This window comes from Vitis riparia, chromosome 8 (genome assembly GCF_004353265.1).
Source record: "Vitis riparia cultivar Riparia Gloire de Montpellier isolate 1030 chromosome 8, EGFV_Vit.rip_1.0, whole genome shotgun sequence".
In the NCBI taxonomy this organism is placed as follows: domain Eukaryota; kingdom Viridiplantae; phylum Streptophyta; class Magnoliopsida; order Vitales; family Vitaceae; genus Vitis; species Vitis riparia.
In genome coordinates this window covers 13,088,812-13,105,821 of record NC_048438.1, presented here as the reverse complement: position 1 = coordinate 13,105,821, position 17,010 = coordinate 13,088,812, and the positions used below count along the sequence as shown (strand labels likewise).

At 35.4% G+C, this 17,010-nt stretch overlaps 3 protein-coding genes across 3 annotated transcripts; 1 reads left to right on the top strand and 2 right to left on the bottom strand.

Annotated features, from left to right (window-relative positions):
• Positions 1–1,203: 1,203 nt before the first annotated feature.
• LOC117921322 (probable aquaporin PIP2-5) lies at positions 1,204–2,804 on the bottom strand. Its single transcript, XM_034839189.1, has 4 exons — positions 2,396–2,804; positions 1,944–2,239; positions 1,690–1,830; positions 1,204–1,587 (listed from the first exon to the last, which is right to left on the bottom strand). Exons 1-4 carry the CDS (start codon positions 2,700–2,702, stop codon positions 1,468–1,470), a joined length of 864 nt encoding a protein of 287 aa, XP_034695080.1. The 5' UTR covers positions 2,703–2,804; the 3' UTR covers positions 1,204–1,467.
• A 6,622-nt stretch (positions 2,805–9,426) lies between these two features.
• On the bottom strand, positions 9,427–10,235 carry LOC117921257 (60S ribosomal protein L12-like). Its single transcript, XM_034839099.1, has one exon. The coding sequence runs from the start codon at positions 10,149–10,151 to the stop codon at positions 9,651–9,653; it is 501 nt and encodes a 166-aa protein (XP_034694990.1). The 5' UTR covers positions 10,152–10,235; the 3' UTR covers positions 9,427–9,650.
• A 4,242-nt stretch (positions 10,236–14,477) lies between these two features.
• LOC117919815 lies at positions 14,478–15,646 on the top strand. The gene has a single exon (XM_034837078.1). It carries the CDS (start codon positions 14,591–14,593, stop codon positions 15,080–15,082), a length of 492 nt encoding a protein of 163 aa, XP_034692969.1. The 5' UTR covers positions 14,478–14,590; the 3' UTR covers positions 15,083–15,646.
• The last annotated feature ends 1,364 nt before the right edge of the window (positions 15,647–17,010 follow it).

The following is a 17,010-nucleotide window of genomic DNA, read 5'->3' as shown; positions in this document are numbered from 1 at the left end:
CTGTCAACCCTCAAAACACGGCCCGATGAGATGATGACCGGTGATGGTGCAGGCGGAGGAGAATGGTGTCCAGGTTGGGGTGCAGTGCAGGACCTGATGAGACATGATGATCAAAAAATCCAAAGCGCCGTCCGCTGAAAAAAAAAAAAAAACACCCAACAGGCTGTTTTGGTGCCTATTTTCAAAAATTATTTTATATTCTTGAAAACAAAAAAGAAAGAGGTGGATTTCGTGTTCTAAAAAACCATTTTTTATTATTTTTTTACGGTTCAAATAATAGATTATTTTTCGTGTTTTTTTTTTCTATTTTCTTAGCTGTTTTTTATATTTCCTTAAAGATAAATTTCATCCAACCATTATATATTCTCAGTCGCAAACCCTTTCTTCTTCCTTAAATTATTAAAATTAATATACTTACAAATAATTATAAAGTCATCGTTTAAGAAAATTATAGCTGATATAAAAATTTTAAAATGGAATAATTTTTTTCCATTTAAAATGAATTATGTATATAAAATAAATTTATTTATTTATAATTTTAAATTAATGGAATAAAATATTTTATTAATTAAAAAAATAACTTTTATGTTTTTTGTTTTATTTATTTAAAAAAAAATTATTAACTTAATTAAATATGTTTTTTTTTTTTAAGTCAAAACTGTTTTTCAGAATTTAGTTCCTAAATATAATTTATAAAAAAAAATACAAAAACCTGTTTTTAAAAATTATTGTCAAAAATTATTTTTTTAAAACAATTTTCAAAAACATCCATCAATCATACCACAATAGGGTCATGATTTTCCACATTGCCCGAAAGCTTTCAAGTTTCACCCATCATTGAAGTGACTTAACGTGGATCCACGAAGAAAAATGAGCACAGGCGTGTGGACATTTAAGCGCAAGGGAGCTCAATGATTACGCTAAGGCAGTGTACGATAATTGATAAATACCAAAATTGAGCAAAGTTACAAACATTGCAGACGCAGTACTCCATTGGTTCTATGGCAAAATCATTTTAGGGCATGGTCATGTCAACCGAGGTGCCAATTGCTTTGCGGCCACTTGGCACATACTTATATCGTTTTTGAAAATGGCGTGTGGTTTTTCACCAAGGAAAAGGCTTCCTCCAATATTAATTAATGTATCGTTTTCTTTAATTAGGATTAATTTGAGGGACCAGGTATTTTTGTACTTACTTTTGGGTAATGGATGAACTGATAAAAGGAGTTTATTAGAGCAGAGTTGTTGATAAATTAATCTCAACAACATCACTACTACAAAACGAGGCAAAAAAGGGAAAGGAAAGAAAACAGAGCAGATGATGATCCGGGGCACATTCAAAACAAGTGCCAAGCTCCTACAGGGCCACAAATTTGTCACACATCCTCACCACTATTATACACCTAAATGTACAACTCATATAATCCAGAGCCTGTCGGACCATATGGATTGAAATGCATTACCCCATTACATGTGGGAACTGCTCTTGAAAGACCCTAGAGCTTTAACAGCTCCAGCTCTCAATATGAACTGGTGATAGAATGCTGCAATGGCTGCACCAATGAAGGGTCCAGCCCAAAATACCCACTGCAAGCATGGACACGATTTTAACATCAGCTTTATATCGTGGCATCAAACGGAACAAAATGGAGTACTGAAACTGAGAGTGTGAGTGAGCAGAGCACTTACATGGTCACTCCAGGCTTTGGGTTGGTTGTAGATGACAGCAGCTCCGAGACTTCGAGCCGGGTTGATTCCGGTACCGGTGATGGGGATCGTGGCTAAGTGAACCATGAACACAGCAAATCCAATGGGGAGTGGTGCCAAAACCTTCATTTCAAACGAAAGGAACACGATTAATCACCAACAACTTGTAGAAATTACATATACTAAGTTTCATAATCTGAAGTTCAGCCTAATTATCCAACATGCTGCATACTTACAGGTACATGGGAATCTCTTGCATTTCTTTTGGGATCAGTAGCAGAGAAGACGGTGTAGACAAGAACGAAGGTGCCAATGATCTCAGCAGCCAACCCCGTTCCTATACTGTATCCAGAGGCGAGCTCATTGGCGCCACCACCGTATCTGATGTAGTAAATATCCTGGAATAGCTTGACCAGCCCACAGCCGCAGATGGCTCCCCCGCACTGGGCCACCATGTACATCACGGCTCGGACCAGCGACACCTTTCTAGCCAGGAATAGCCCGAACGTCACTGCAGGATTAATATGCCCTCCTGCGCGTTGTAGCGTGAAGATCCGCAATATGTTAAAAGAATGATGATCATTGTGGTTGAAAAAGTGCTACTTGAATGGGGATTGAAATATACTCTTATTTCATATTTTTCTTTGCTTTCCTGTTAACCAAACAGAGAGAGAAAGAGAGAGCTCACCAGAGATGCCGGCGGTGCAGTAAACAAGGATGAAGATCATGCCACCAAAGGCCCAAGCAATGCCAAGAATACCAACCCCGTTGCATTCATTTCCGTGATGGTAGGGATCAGTCTGGTTCTTGTACCCAATCACCGTCAACACAGTAACGTAGAGGAACAAAAGGGTGGCCACGAACTCAGCAATGATGGCCCTGTAAAAGGACCAGGACCCCAATTCCTCAGGGTCGACCAGTGGCGCCGGTGGTGGGTCGTGGTAGTCCTTCAATGTGAGGTCTCCGTGCCCTGCAACCTCAATGTCCTTGGCCATAGCAACCCACCTCTTCTAGTGAGAGAAACACAGAGAGATGTGTTTTCTAGCTTCTCAGTGAGCTTGAGCAAGAGAGTGAGAGAAATGTTGGGATGAGAACAAATGCCGAGAAGTGGGGTTGTATTTATACGAAGATGGAAAACAGTGTGTAGTTAGTGGTTTGATATAATTATGTAATAGCGGACCCTTCTCGTTAATTAGGGTATCCTTGGCTTTCAATGACCCCACCTTTTTCCACCACCCCCACCAATTCTCCGTTGATCAGGTTCATAACTTTTGGGGAGACTGTCATCTTCTTTACACTTCATTTCACTGTAACATTGCGCATGCTCCACGCACTTCACGCATAAATAGTAATCTACTTTTTCTGCCACCACTTCTTTTGCTTCAACTTTACTTTTGTTTTAATTCCTAGATTGGTTAGGTATTTCAAAATCTACCAAGACAACGCTAAGTTTCCCTTTTTCCTTTTCAAAGCACTCACTTTAATGGTTCCTTGTCTAATTACCAAAAGAATCATTTATTTTAGAATTATGAAGTGTTGAACCATCTATGTTTTCCACTTGGTTAATAATTATTATTTATTAAATTTTTTTTTACAAATAATAAAATAATTATATAAGTTAACCTCTATAAAATAATTTATAAATGTATTACTATTAGTAATTACTACAATGTAGAATTTCCTTGATGCCAGAGCGGGGTGTAAATTGCCTTGATATGGTCTTGGGGGGTCCACAGTACGACACGTGGCCCAATGGTGGGCTGGACTCGGGAACAAGTCAAATCGATTGAATATTTACTATTTAGTCTGCATCGACCGACCATCACATTCCATTCACCACCACCGTCCATCCACCTCACGCCATCTCTTCTTTATTCTGCCCCACTCACTCAAACCCTGCCACGTATCACCGCCCCCCCCACTCTCCAATCATTGTTTCCCAAGTTTAGCTTAATCAACTGCTGTGCAAATCACCCATTCAATTCCTAATTCAAAACTTTGTGGCTGTTAGGTTGCCACGTGTAATGCACTCTGGGTGAGCCGGTTTTGGATTGTAATGATTGATGAGATGAGCGGTGGGCCGTCCACTACTCAGTCTAGTCCCGCGTGCCCGTATGGTACGCTCGCATACAGAGTAGCACTCGTACTGATGCAGTGAATGGGGTTGGGAATTGCCTGGAAACTTCCAAATCCACGTGCCAAAAGTAAGACAAGAAGTTTCGCGGGTGGTGCCGACAGTGCTGACCCTTTTAAAAAAAAAAAAAAATTGAAATTTAAAATTCATTTTAAATGATAATTTTAATACGATATAAATGCATTAAAATTATTTTGTATAAAAACGTTGTTTCAATCGTCATAAATCTGAAATTATTTCCATAATTATCATTTTTTACAAATAGATTTTTCAGTAAGTGAAGAAAGTATAAAAAATCCCTCACTGGGGGATTTGACAAACTGCATTTGTGGTCATAATAGTTGAAAAGATTTAAGAACATGGCATTGGAGCAGTTTTCTTGGAATGGTTTGGGGGCATGTGCCTAAGAATCCAAGTCCCCAAATCTTACCCTTTTAGATGGGATTCAAAGGCCCAACCAAATGATGAGATCAACTTCCAATTCATTGGACCAACTTTTTCGACATTTTCGAATTTTTATGAATTGGGGATTTGCTAAAAGCTATAAACCTACAAAAATTAATTAAAAACTTGCAAGATTCTCTGTTTGCTGAAGATTTTCATCATGACTTCTTGACCTCTCTCGTACCAATATAAAGAAAGGGAAAGAAACAACATAAATATTGAATTGAAACTTTCAAAAATGCGTGTGTGAAGAGATAATAAAGCATAGTGGGCAAACCGACGGTACGCTTTCGGCACTAATAAAACAAAGTTGACATATATACACCAACAATCGAGTAGTTCATATAAATGATAAATCACACACTTGTATATATAAATATATATTTTTTCTCTCTCTTGGAAAGACGTCAAAATTTACATGGGAGAAGAAAAAGAGAGAGAGAATTTACAAATGCACACTAACACTCTACATCTCTTTTTCTCGAACAAAACCCCTCCCCCCCGGTTACCATCCAAAGAAGCAATTAGGAATCGTCGTCATAGTCCTCAGCTCTCTCCTCAGTGATGGTCTCCAATCCGGGAGAATTGGAGGTCTTATGTGGGGATATGATGGGGGCTGGAGCCACCTCAATCCACGAATGCAATTTTCTATTCTCTTTAGCCATTGTGGGTGTCTGTAGGAATTTCATAGAGTGATGACAGGGAGCGAAAGTGAAGTTTGGGATCAAACCCGTGACCTGCAGGCCTCGACGCAGAACGCTAAACACTTAAAGCAGCGGGCTCGAACCCTCTGGGGGTGGTGGTGGTGGTGGTGGTGATGGCTGTCTCTCTTAACCTCCTGCTGCGAGGGAAGAAAAGAGAGGTGTTTGTTGTGATATTTTCTTAGAAGGGGCTTTTCAGAGAATGAGAGATGGGTTGAGAGAGATGTGGGTGTAGGAGGAGTTTATATAGGAGAGCGGGGATGAAGGAAGGATGCTAGAAATATCAAACAAGGAAGGTGTATTGGTTATGAGTGAGTGCAAGTGGATGGTGCTGAGCAAGTCCATGTGGTCAATCCAAAACGAATCCAACTTAATTTCTTTAAAACGTGAGGCTATGCAAGATAAACCCTCCCATTATTCCTGGAAATGAGGACGAAACCAAGGTGAATTGACGGTATTGAGGGAGTCCATGTGGTCAATGCAACTTCCTTTTCAGTCCATGGATATTTACTATCCTTCTTTAGAGATATTATTTGTATTGGATCTACTTATCCAGTGTGATTTCCAAAGGTGGAATTGATGAATAATGTTGCTTGCAGGCTAAAAAATTAAACCCATGTGAGATATTTGAACTTAGTTAACCCTACAACTAGCATACTACTTTGGATCAATTTCAACAAAATAACAAGACCAATCCCATTCTTTGGGCTCCATCCTCCACGACAAAAGGGACCACCCCATTTGGTGGGAACAATGAAGTCTAGAATTATTGGAGTGCTATCTTTAGCAGTGTCTAGTTAATTTCCCTCCCCAGGCTCCATCTAGGGAACAGTAATAGGGAATAGGGATGAACCTGCAGGCTGCATCCCAAGAGATTCTGTTACAAGCCTACAACAACCAATAGGTAAGCCTAAGCTGGAAAGCCTGGAACATATTCCGGAAGAAGTACTAGAACAGTAATCAACATGTATGATGCCTACAATTTGATCATACAAAGATAAATTTGGTTGGCACACCTTTTACAAAACGCCTTTACCATAAAAGGTATTTTTGAAGCAAAATCATTGATTTGACAAAAAATTTAAAACATTTTTAAAGAATTTAAAAAATTACTTATCATTTCTTAAAAACAATTTTAGAAAAGATATTTATACTAAGCATATTTTACTAAAAACATCCTTAAACACACTTTTAATATGCATTTAACAATATTTTTTTCTATAGTATTTTTACTAAAAACATTTTTTTTATAAGTACTTTTAAAAGAATCATTTATAAAATACTTTTAAGAAAAAAAAACATATTATAAATGATTTTTCAATTTTTAAAAATAGCTTTTAAACCTTTACGAATCCCTTATTTTTTTAGACTGTAGTGCTTTATTTCGAATATAAAAATGTTTTTGAGGGAATTCAAACATTAGAAGCTTGTTTAATAATTGCTTTAGAAAACAATTTTGAAAATTAATTTTTTTTATTTTTATAGAGCAAATGTCTATTTAAAAACATAAAATATTATTAACCTATTTTTAAATATATTTTAAAAATATTTTTTTTATCTAATGTTTTATTTTTAATCATTTTACATATTTATATAATTATTTCTTAAAACAATTAAAAAAAAGTGAAAACCATTAAAAAAAAATTAAAAAATGTTATTTGAGAATATTTTTTTTATTTTTAAAAATAAAAAACTATTCTAAAAAAACCTCTCTGGATCACCGTTTTCATAAAAAGTCAGTGGTAGAATGTCAAAGTAGTCTGCAAAAGACGGGAGATTCTTACATCGTTATATGGGCTAAGACCCAGCCCAAGCCCAGACGATGGAGAACGTTCAAGCCTACAAGCCTACTTCTCCGTTTTGGTTTGGGCGGTTTGCTCCTAGACAGCTTCCCCTTTCTGGAGGGATTAAGTGGGTCCCCCACTCGGCAGACCATGACATTGGATTTCGGCAAGCACAGAATTCAAACAAACAAAGAAAATCCTCTCACAGGTAGATACAGGATACAAGAAGATACCATCCACACACGAGTTATGAATTTCCACTTGAATTTCTAATATGTTAGAAAAGGGAAAACAAAAAAGCAAAAAGATGATCCAAACGTATATTACAGAAAAAATTATTGATAAATAATTCATAATTTAATATTTCTTTAATTTTCAATAATTCATAATTTAATATTTCTTTAATTTTCCTTTCCCATCTCTGTAAAATACTACTTCCCTTACATAAAAATAGCATTTTCCAAAAAAGAGCGATGGTTAAAAAATAAGTCTTAACCCTCAATATATAGCACTCGAATAATAATTTTTTAATACAATTCTTCAAAATAGTTTTAAATTTATGTGAAAATCCAAATGTAAAACCAAATTATTCTCTGTAAAACTATCATCATGCCCCCATCTATAATAGAAAAAGTTCCTCAAACATTCTTCATATTTTTCATTATTTCTCACAATGCTCAAAAAAACCATTTAAAAACACCTTCAGATTGCTCAAAACAAATAACAAAAAACCGTTTCCCATAAAATATATATATATATATATACCAATTGGTTTCATTTTCTGTTCCAAAGAACACTTGAAACAGTTTCCTACATTGCGCAAAGCAAGAGAACAAACGAAATTAAGGAAATAAAAAATAAATAAATAAAAACCTTGATTTTGAGAACACCAAAGAATTCTTTATACCCAGTCAACAAGGTAAGGTGAGATGAGGTGCAAGCCACACAAATGGCAAAATCATCTTAACTCTTTTCAATACAAGAGCTCGAACACACTTTGTTAAAACAAAACAAAAATCATGCAATCGCTTAGCAACAAGTATGAGCTAAGAATTCAGTAATGGAGCACAATCATAAAAGGGCTTTTCCCCAAGAGGGCCGACATAAAATTAAAGTTGCCACTATCTAGTCTACTTACAAAGATTCAGGCCTCTCGTGAAAGTACCTGGGGAACATAAAGGTGGTTAGCATGCATCTACTAAGATTTGCCATTTTCGCTTAAAAAAGGGAACCGTGGCCGTGATGGTGCAGTTAAAATTAACTAAAAAGAGCAAAACAGAAACTTCCTGCAGCATCAGATGAATGGTCCAAACGGATCCTTTGCCATTTCAAGTAGGGACTCAGTGAATTCCACTCCTAATTTTAGACGTGCATGAAGAATCTTCAGGCAAATATCAGTGGGCAACCAAAATTTAGGTTGACATGATGAACTTCAACTTCAGAGATTACCATGACTTGTTTTAAAAGATTTTGAGGGTTTTTTCTGAACATTGTTAAAGATAACATGTTAACAAATGGGGATATGGATTATAACAAGGAGTCAAACATGTGAAAGCTATTAAGGAAGATAAGCAGGCAAGTATCCCAGGACAGGCATTTCACTGGGGTGAACGAGGGCCATGTTCTTGAAATGGAGATCTTAGTAGGATTATGAGGCATGGGTTTCATTAAGGAGAAACATGAGTTAAGTTGAGGTTGGGCCTTTGGGTAATAGCTGTTTAAGCTCAAATATAAGAACTCAATGTCAACAAAGTGCAAAGATATACTAGCCAAGAAATACAAACGAGATTGGGTTCAAAAATGATTCCATTAAGGATTTGAAGGGCAAGCACAACAAAATATCAAATATGCATTGATATCAAAAAACCAAAAAAGAAAGTCTGTAGAAACTTATACACTAAAGAATTTTGAATATGCACAAACCATACTTTCTGGAAGATAAATGGTAAAATATCCTCTAATAACTAATATTATCCCCCAAAAGGGATGGCACCCATCTGTGCTTTTGAATACATATAAATATATTAGGCTTGGGTTGATCAAATTACCCCCAACCACCATTGGTGGTTCTAATGGATATTCGGAAGATCAGTCCCTGGTTGAGGGATGCCAATCAATTGGATTATTTGATTTCATTTGATTGCTAAACAGCAGGAAATGAAAACTTGGAATCTTACAATACCTAATCACAATGCTAGCTTAACACTTACCAAGAAACTGGTATAATACATGACATGAGCCCAACTTCACACAGAAACATGGAAGATGGCAAAACAAGATGCCATAGAAAATCCTAACCCCTATACTGATTCCAATTAAAATAAGAGACAGTCACTCTTCCAGTCCTAGTCATTGATAAATTACTTGCTCAACGAAGTTGACTACAGAAAATAAATCATCCCACTAAATGAGACAAAATGGAAGATATCCCACCAAATGAGCATACGAGACTACAAGGCTGTTGTTAAGCATTCCCCAGATGGAAATACTGCTAAATAGGTTTTATAATTCATGGCATTTGCAAAAAAAGAAAGAATTATCGGGGCTGGGTTATTGGAAATAAGTGTGTATATTCACATATGGAATTCATCACTAGATAGTAGTCGAAAAGAAATTCAATAAACAGAGATAAAGGAGAAACATGGACATTCAATCATGAAAAAGCTAGAAAAGATGCATAATTCAAAAAACTATAGAGTTGCATAAAGAAAATAAGCAATCCGAAACAACTAAATATAGCCATTACATCTCCTCTGCGTTCAAATAAATTCTCCACATTTCATTTTGGTTGTTTCAAGCCCTAATAACAGAATTATAATTCCTCAAAAATCCAAAACTGATCAAGAAGCAGAAACGAAACCCTTACATGAACGTATTTGATCAATCTTGAGGAATCTCAACATCGCCATCAGCGATCTCCTGCTGCAGATCCTTAGGGTCCTTTCCATCGACCGTACACCCAACGGACACGCACGTGCCTAGAATCTCCTTCACTGAGCCGCTCAGGTCCTTGGCCATTGATCTTGGCCGCATGATCTTGGCGATCTCGATGACATCGTCGAGGGAGATGTTGCCATTATGTTTGATGTTCTTGGTCTTCTTGCGGTCGCGCTCCGGCTCTTTTAAAGCTTTGATGACAAGAGCGGCGGCGGAGGGGACGACGGAGACCTTGGCCTGCCTGTTCTGGACGGTGAGCTTCACCGTCACTCGGAGGCCCTTCCAGTCCTTGGCAGTCTCCTTGGCTATGTCTTCTCCGATCTTCTTAGGGGAGAGACCCAAGGGACCGATTTTCGGGGCGAGGGAACTGGCCGCCCCAACCTCACCGCCGGTGACCCTGACATAAACGTCGACTACCTGGCTTGGGTCGAACTTCGGCGGCATTTTCAGGCGAAGGCGATTAGGGTTTAGGCTGAGAGAGAGGGTTCCTGGAGGCGCAACCAGAGAGGCAATGGAAGTGACCAGGAGTTTAGGGTTTCATATAAGCTAGGGTTTTGGAGACAAAATTAAATGACCAGTTTGTCCTGAAATTTGGTCGAATTTTCAGTATTAAGTGTGGTCACGGGTTGGGCTCCATTCATTCTGATGGGCTTTCTTTAAGTGTTATATATGGTGTAGCTGGAACCATCAAAAGCCCAAATAATCCTAGAGCCCAAATTTACCAAGTATGAACTATCAAGTAACTCAGACAAGGGATTCTTCGATCTCCAAGAGATTGACATTTTTGACAAAAATAAAAAATGAAGGAAGATGAAGATTTAATTTTCAACAAAATTGCCCCATAAAAAAACCATACTTAAAATGACTAAAGAATCAGATTTCCAAAGTAATGATTACAAATACAAAACCATACCAAATATAAATTAAGAAAAAAAAAAAAAAAACCATGAAGAGAAGTACCTTTAAAAACTAAGTTTCAATAGATCTCTTCGTAAGATTGTTGGTGGATTAAGTTCATTATGCATTACATCTTTTACTTATACACTAAAATCATTTTAAAGTTTTGCTTTAAAATATTTTATAATCGGATAATTTTATGTTTTCAATTAAAACTTTATGTCAAATACTTTTTAAATTTATTTAAAATGTTTTAAAAAGTTGAATACAAGTTATTAGAAGTTCCAAACCTTAAATTAAAATCTTTTATACGCTTTACAATCTAATCGATCGAGGTAAGGAGGAACTAGTTGAATCGATTGGCTCAACCGACTGAGCAATATTTTTACTCTCTTTTCTAGTAGCTTAGTGTTCCTAGATGATGTTAAGTTTTTCCATGTCAAAGCTAGATTTAACTCACCCTAAACCTGTTTATTTTTATCCCAAACCCTAATTGGGTAGTGTAAAGTAGACATCTAGAAAAACTCGTCTCATTGTCATCCTCACTCTCAAACATGAGATATAAAAAGTGATGAATTAACTTATCCTATCTAATAATCATGTTTAGAATATGATATATTGTTTCATCTATTATCTTATCTCGTATTATATCTTATCCCGATAAAACATGATTTTTGAAATAAATAAAAGTGAAATTATAATAAAATTACTCATCAATTCATCCCATTAACTTATCATTTCGGTACAACTTAGCTCTATTTTGTTTTGTTTAGAATTGTACTCTTCATTTGCAATTTTTTGTTTATTATATATAAATACTTAATTTTCTCAACCTCACTCATATGGGAAATGTAAGGAATGGGTGTAGAGATGGGAAATAAGCTTCTCTAATGAGTACGTAAGAAGAGAATAAAAAAAAAAATGATTGCAAATGGGAAATTGGAGACTCGACCTCCCCTCAACAAAAAGATACAATGATGATTGATGACGTCATGGCTCATTTTTATGAATTTGTTCGGTAACCCTCAATCAACCAGAAAATTATTTGGCGAATACTTCCCACTCAGCTCACAAACAACAAACACTCCAATCCACCAATAATCGAATCTACAATTCTTTATGAGCCAAAATATAATTCATAATAATGTTGATTAAGACAAGTGATGCTTTTCTACTCCGAGACTTTCCTCCAGGCTCTATACAAGGGCCCCCCTCCACCCGCATTTATTTTTACATTAAGGCCTCCATTATTGATTAACTAACTACTTGCCAAAATAAATTAAATAAATAAAAATACATTAGATACGATTGAGAAAGCTTGAATTTTTTGGGTCTGATTAAAAACTTTTTTTGAAAACAGTTTTTAAAAACCATTTTAGGATGTTTTATAAAATAAAAGTCCGTTTGAAAACTCATTTTTAATATTTTTTTTATGTAATATATTTATTTTAAATATTTTTATAATTAATTTTTAAAACGATCTTTAAAAGATAAGTGAAAACAATTAAAAGATATTTTTTGAAAATATATTATTTTTTTTGTTGTTAAACATGTTTTCTATTTTTCAAAATAAAAGAATTGAAAAATACGTTTAACAATTAGATAATAAAAATTAGTTTTATATTTATAAAAACGAAATGTTTCCGATAACATATTTTTATTGTTTTCAATTGTTTTAACTTGCTTTATGAATGATATTTTAAAAAATGATTATACAAATATGAAAAATTGTTAAAAATGGACCACTACTTAGAAAAATTATTTTTAAAATATATGTTAAAAGCATAAAAATAAATAAAATAAAATAAATCATCTTAAATTACCAAACAAACATTAAAAACAACTTTAAAAAACCGTTACTAAATATGGTTTTATTTATTTAATAATGATAATTTTGGACTATTGTGTAACATGCATTCTCGTGAATTGCCAAAGTTTTTTAATCCTATTCTTCATTGACAAACTTTTTACTTCTTTCTTTATTCTTCATGTTCATGTCTCAGGTGTAAAAAACTAGGCCTTATAAAAGTCAAAAAATTCAAGATTGGGGCAATCGATATATTTTAATCCCTATCTTTTAATGATAGGAAATTAACATTATAAAATTCAAGAAAAATGGAGGTTGCTGCAATCGATGCATTTTAATACTATTTTTTTAATGGTTGCTAATTAATTTTTTATTTTTTATTTTTGAAATTTTATTAGTGTGTAGCATCATCATTGGAGTACTCCACCTCCATCGTTTATGAATCAAGCACTTTGTTCATCCGGAAACGTTTTTTCTCAATTGATTCGCCCTCTCTCATATTTTAATATAATTTATTCTGAAAATAAATTTAGTTTTCATAATAAATGTTTTAATTTTTTTTTTAAATAATAATAATTTAATATGGTATGTGTAAGTGCAGAGTCGATAATTATGGTCAAATTCAAAGTAGGAACCCCATCATGATTCGTGAGATAACGTAAGATGAAAAGAGGAAGACAATCGGCTTCATTCAATCAAATCAACACATGCATGATGCCATCACGGAAGATGTTAGTGTGATTTTTGTTTCATCAACAATAATAATTGAATTGTCAAATCATAGGATAAAATTGGAGAAGCAGAAAATAATTCCCAAGAAAATAAGATGGTCCGTTAGTTCAAATTAAGTGAGGGCTGTTGTAATGCACGCCTTGCTCTTTTGAGTCATGCTGAGTGGACCACCGGCACTGTTTCTCGTCGCTGTGGGCCCTACTGGTGCCAACCTTACCCACCATTCACAAAGTCACACCTCGGCACGTGGCTAAAATGCCAATTATTTGCACATTTTCAATAAATTTCCCCATCCATTGTCCTCCTTCCACGTGTATGTCTCCATCTAGAGGATCCAAAGTGGAGAGAGTGGGGCGCAGGGGAATAATCCCTGTTTGGCTCCAAGTTTCCGCGTGGCGACAAGAATTGAAAATCAGCGGACACTAAATTTTCGTACATGACGTGTCGCGACGCTGACATAGTGATCCAGACTGCACGGCAATGGGCGGTGGGGCCCACTGTAACTCTAGAAACCGTGTCATATGTGAATAACTACCAATGACACGGGCTGGTGAAAGCGGAGAGGTGATTGGTCCACGTGTTCAGTGAGGTCATAAACCTCACAAATTCCTCGCCATCTACAGAATTATAGTTATTTTATAGGCTAATTAAATTGATAAAAAAACGCTATCCTACGTGTCACTCTGTTGCCACCATTACTATATAATAAAGCACAAGTTGATAATCTAATCGTACCGTGTCATTCTATTTTTTAAAATAAATATCAATTTTTTCTTTCCTTATTTCGGTTTCCTTTCCATAAATAGTTTTACCTCATGTAAATTGTTTTCAACAACACCTTCGGCTATTTTTATTTTATAATTTTTTTTCACCTAATAAATACATATCTTGTATTTGTTGTTTTTTTTTACTTTTATTGAAAACATTTGTTTTCAGAATTTAAATAATTTATTTTTTTTTATAACTTATTATAAATTTTTTATCAAATAAAAAAAATCTATAACTTTTTTTAAATAGAAAAAAACATATTAATTTTTTTTACTATTTAATACTTAATAAAAATAAAATATTATAAAAATAAACAACTTAATATTTAACATTATTAAGAATTAAGATTCTATTTAAAATTAAGTAAATATTTTTAATTTATATTAGTAAACATGTAAATGTCTATATATTTTCCTTTTTCAAGCCATTGGAAGGAGAAATGGAATTGAAATAATAGCAGCCGATAAAGAGATGATAATCCAGTAATGAAATTTTATCGGAATTATGCTAATTTTTCTTCTTTTAGTTATGATATAGTAACTTGCTTGCTTGTATAATCCTGTTTGGGGAGAGAGCTTATCCAGTACACTTTTATAAATAGCTAAACAGGCCAGAGAATCAGAGAGAAGAGAATAGACAGAGAAAGCCATTAGCCAAGAGCGCGTCAACACCTCGGTCAATGGCAACCAGGAGGAGCTATCTCACAAGGCCCAGTTACGTGTACCTAGCCGGGGAGAAAAGCAGCAGCAACAACGAGGAAATCACTGACGACATCGGCTTGGAATTCGATGAATCCGAAGTTTGGAACTCCGGCCAAGTCCCGTCCCCTGATCCTTTCAAGAAGCCAATTCCCAGTTCACGGGCATCCAAGAAACCGGTATCGAAAAAGATGGGCTCCGTGACTGCAACATCATTGCCTGTCAACATACCGGACTGGTCCAAGATCCTGAGGGATGACTACAGGCTGAGTCAGAGGAAGGAGAGTGACGAAGATGTGGATGATGATGAGGAGGACGATGATCATGACAGTAGGATTCCTCCGCATGAATATTTGGCCAGGACTAGAGTGGCTTCTTTCTCGGTTCATGAAGGAATTGGAAGGACTTTGAAGGGGAGGGACCTGAGTCGGGTGAGGAATGCAATTTGGAAGAAGGTCGGGTTTGAAGACTAACACCATTTCTATATATACAAATTAATATTTTCAGAAATTTTGATCACCCATAGTCCTCTCTTTGTTTTTTTTTCCTGGGGTTTGTTTTCTTTTCTTCCAAGTCCTCTGGGTTTTGGGCGTGTGTGAGTTAGATCCAGTGGATCACTCATGCATGTCATCTAACTCTGTTGAGATGGTAGACAAATCTCAATTATCATTTCAGATGAACACCTTTTTTTTAGACGGGGGTGGGGGGTTCTTTCTTCTGTGATTTGGCATGGGAATCGGAGGAAAAAGGATTGCAGAGGAAATGAATCCGCAGGCGTTTGGCTCCATTGAAACGATGGTTGGTACGAAAGCTACATAGTAGCTAGAACAAGCCTTTAAGTAAAAACCATGTCCTATCAAGTTACAGATTGTTTTTATTTTATTTTATTTTCATGTTTGTCGTCACCTGTGAGTTGTAAATTGTAATAACTCTCTGGAACCGTTTATGCTGCTTAATTTATAGTACAAGTCCGTGAAAATATTGTTTGTAATATTGCAGTGACATGGAAATGAAGTCATTCTCGCCTTCTTTTGTATTGTTGTGGTTTTCAGGCCATTCCATACGTAAATTGAATCGGTTCCTTTTGTTTTCACGTCATTTAAAAGCTCAACATCGAGACATGACATAAGTTACTGAATTTAAAAACGTACCGCTTTCAAATTTTATGTAAGGCGCACCCAATTGACCGTTTCAATCTCAATTGGCAATGCCCAAATCCCAATTAACAAATGATCAAACAAGGGGCGCTGCTTGGACTTTTTCATTTTTTATTTTTTATTTTTGGTACCTGATACTTGAGTAGCGTGATGGAGAAAACAAGACTTGTACCATAAGGATGTTTGATGGTGGCGCTCATGCTGTGGTGTGGACGGCGATAAGTTGAATGGCTGGAATGTTTAACCGTGAAGAGAAAAGCTTCCTTCCGTTGCCCTTTTATCTTTCTCTTTTCCGTGGGTCTTCTGGGTCACCTGTCTAATGTGACTGCAACATAAAGTGGATGTTGAATTCGCTTGAAAACTTAGCTTGAGCGAAAGCGCATTTTAGCAAAAGCTGTGGGCTCTAGTTGATGGATTAGTGATAGCTTGGTTTATACATTTAGATACGGAATTGGATGCTCAATGTATTTCCTAAACACCACTGGATAAGATTGGGCTGACAAATGACAAATGACAATTGACAATCCAGTGCAATAATCAACTTTTTAGCCTTCATTACTTGTGGAGTGAGTGCCGTGCTTGGAAAAGCTGATTCGAGTGTATATAGAGGTTCCGTATGGGCAGTATTTACCTAAGGGTTCAGCTTCTCTGATACGGCCTTTGGTTCAGCAAGCCATCACACCACATTCACTCATTTCACTGTGAGGCCGTCAGAAAACACAGATTTCATTGGAAACAACCCTACACCCGTCATTCAGCATATTTTATACTACACTTATCAACAAACAGTTTTGACTTTTGAGCCACACAATTGTGTAAGAATTCAAATATTTTCAGTATTGTATACAAAATTTTAAAGTATTTTTTATATTTTTAATTATTACTAATATATATTTTGTTGTAAAAAAATGTATTAAAGTGTTTTATATTTTCAAAAATAATTATGAAACAAACCCTTAGATTTCAACTTTATTTTTTATTTTTTTAAATGCTAACGTATTTATTTTTTTTCTTTTACTTGCTCTCCCTAAAAAATTTACCTTAATCTTTCATTTTTCACTTAAATCTTTCATTTATTTTTTTAAATATTTTAAATTGGAAAGAATTTATGAGGTTTTTTTTTTTTTCCAAAATAATAAAGGTTCTCTTAAAAGGCGGTTTGTGTTTGATTATTGCATATATTAAGGTAATTATATGATCTTGTGATTTATCTTCTTATTTTACATTGACAATATTACCCCACC

What these genes read in the sequence shown, in the direction of transcription:
- LOC117921322 (XM_034839189.1), bottom strand. Translation starts at nt 2,702, where the DNA reads ATGGCCAAGGACATTGAGGTTGCAGGGCACGGAGACCTCACATTGAAG. An exon ending in CTGCACCGCCGGCATCTCTG is followed by an intron (nt 2,240 to 2,395) that starts GTGAGCTCTCTC and finishes TACAACGCGCAG; the next exon opens with GAGGGCATATTAATCCTGCA. An exon ending in CAAGAGATTCCCATGTACCT is followed by an intron (nt 1,831 to 1,943) that starts GTAAGTATGCAG and finishes TTTGAAATGAAG; the next exon opens with GTTTTGGCACCACTCCCCAT.
- LOC117921257 (XM_034839099.1), bottom strand. Translation starts at nt 10,151, where the DNA reads ATGCCGCCGAAGTTCGACCCAAGCCAGGTAGTCGACGTTTATGTCAGG.
- LOC117919815 (XM_034837078.1), top strand. Translation starts at nt 14,591, where the DNA reads ATGGCAACCAGGAGGAGCTATCTCACAAGGCCCAGTTACGTGTACCTA.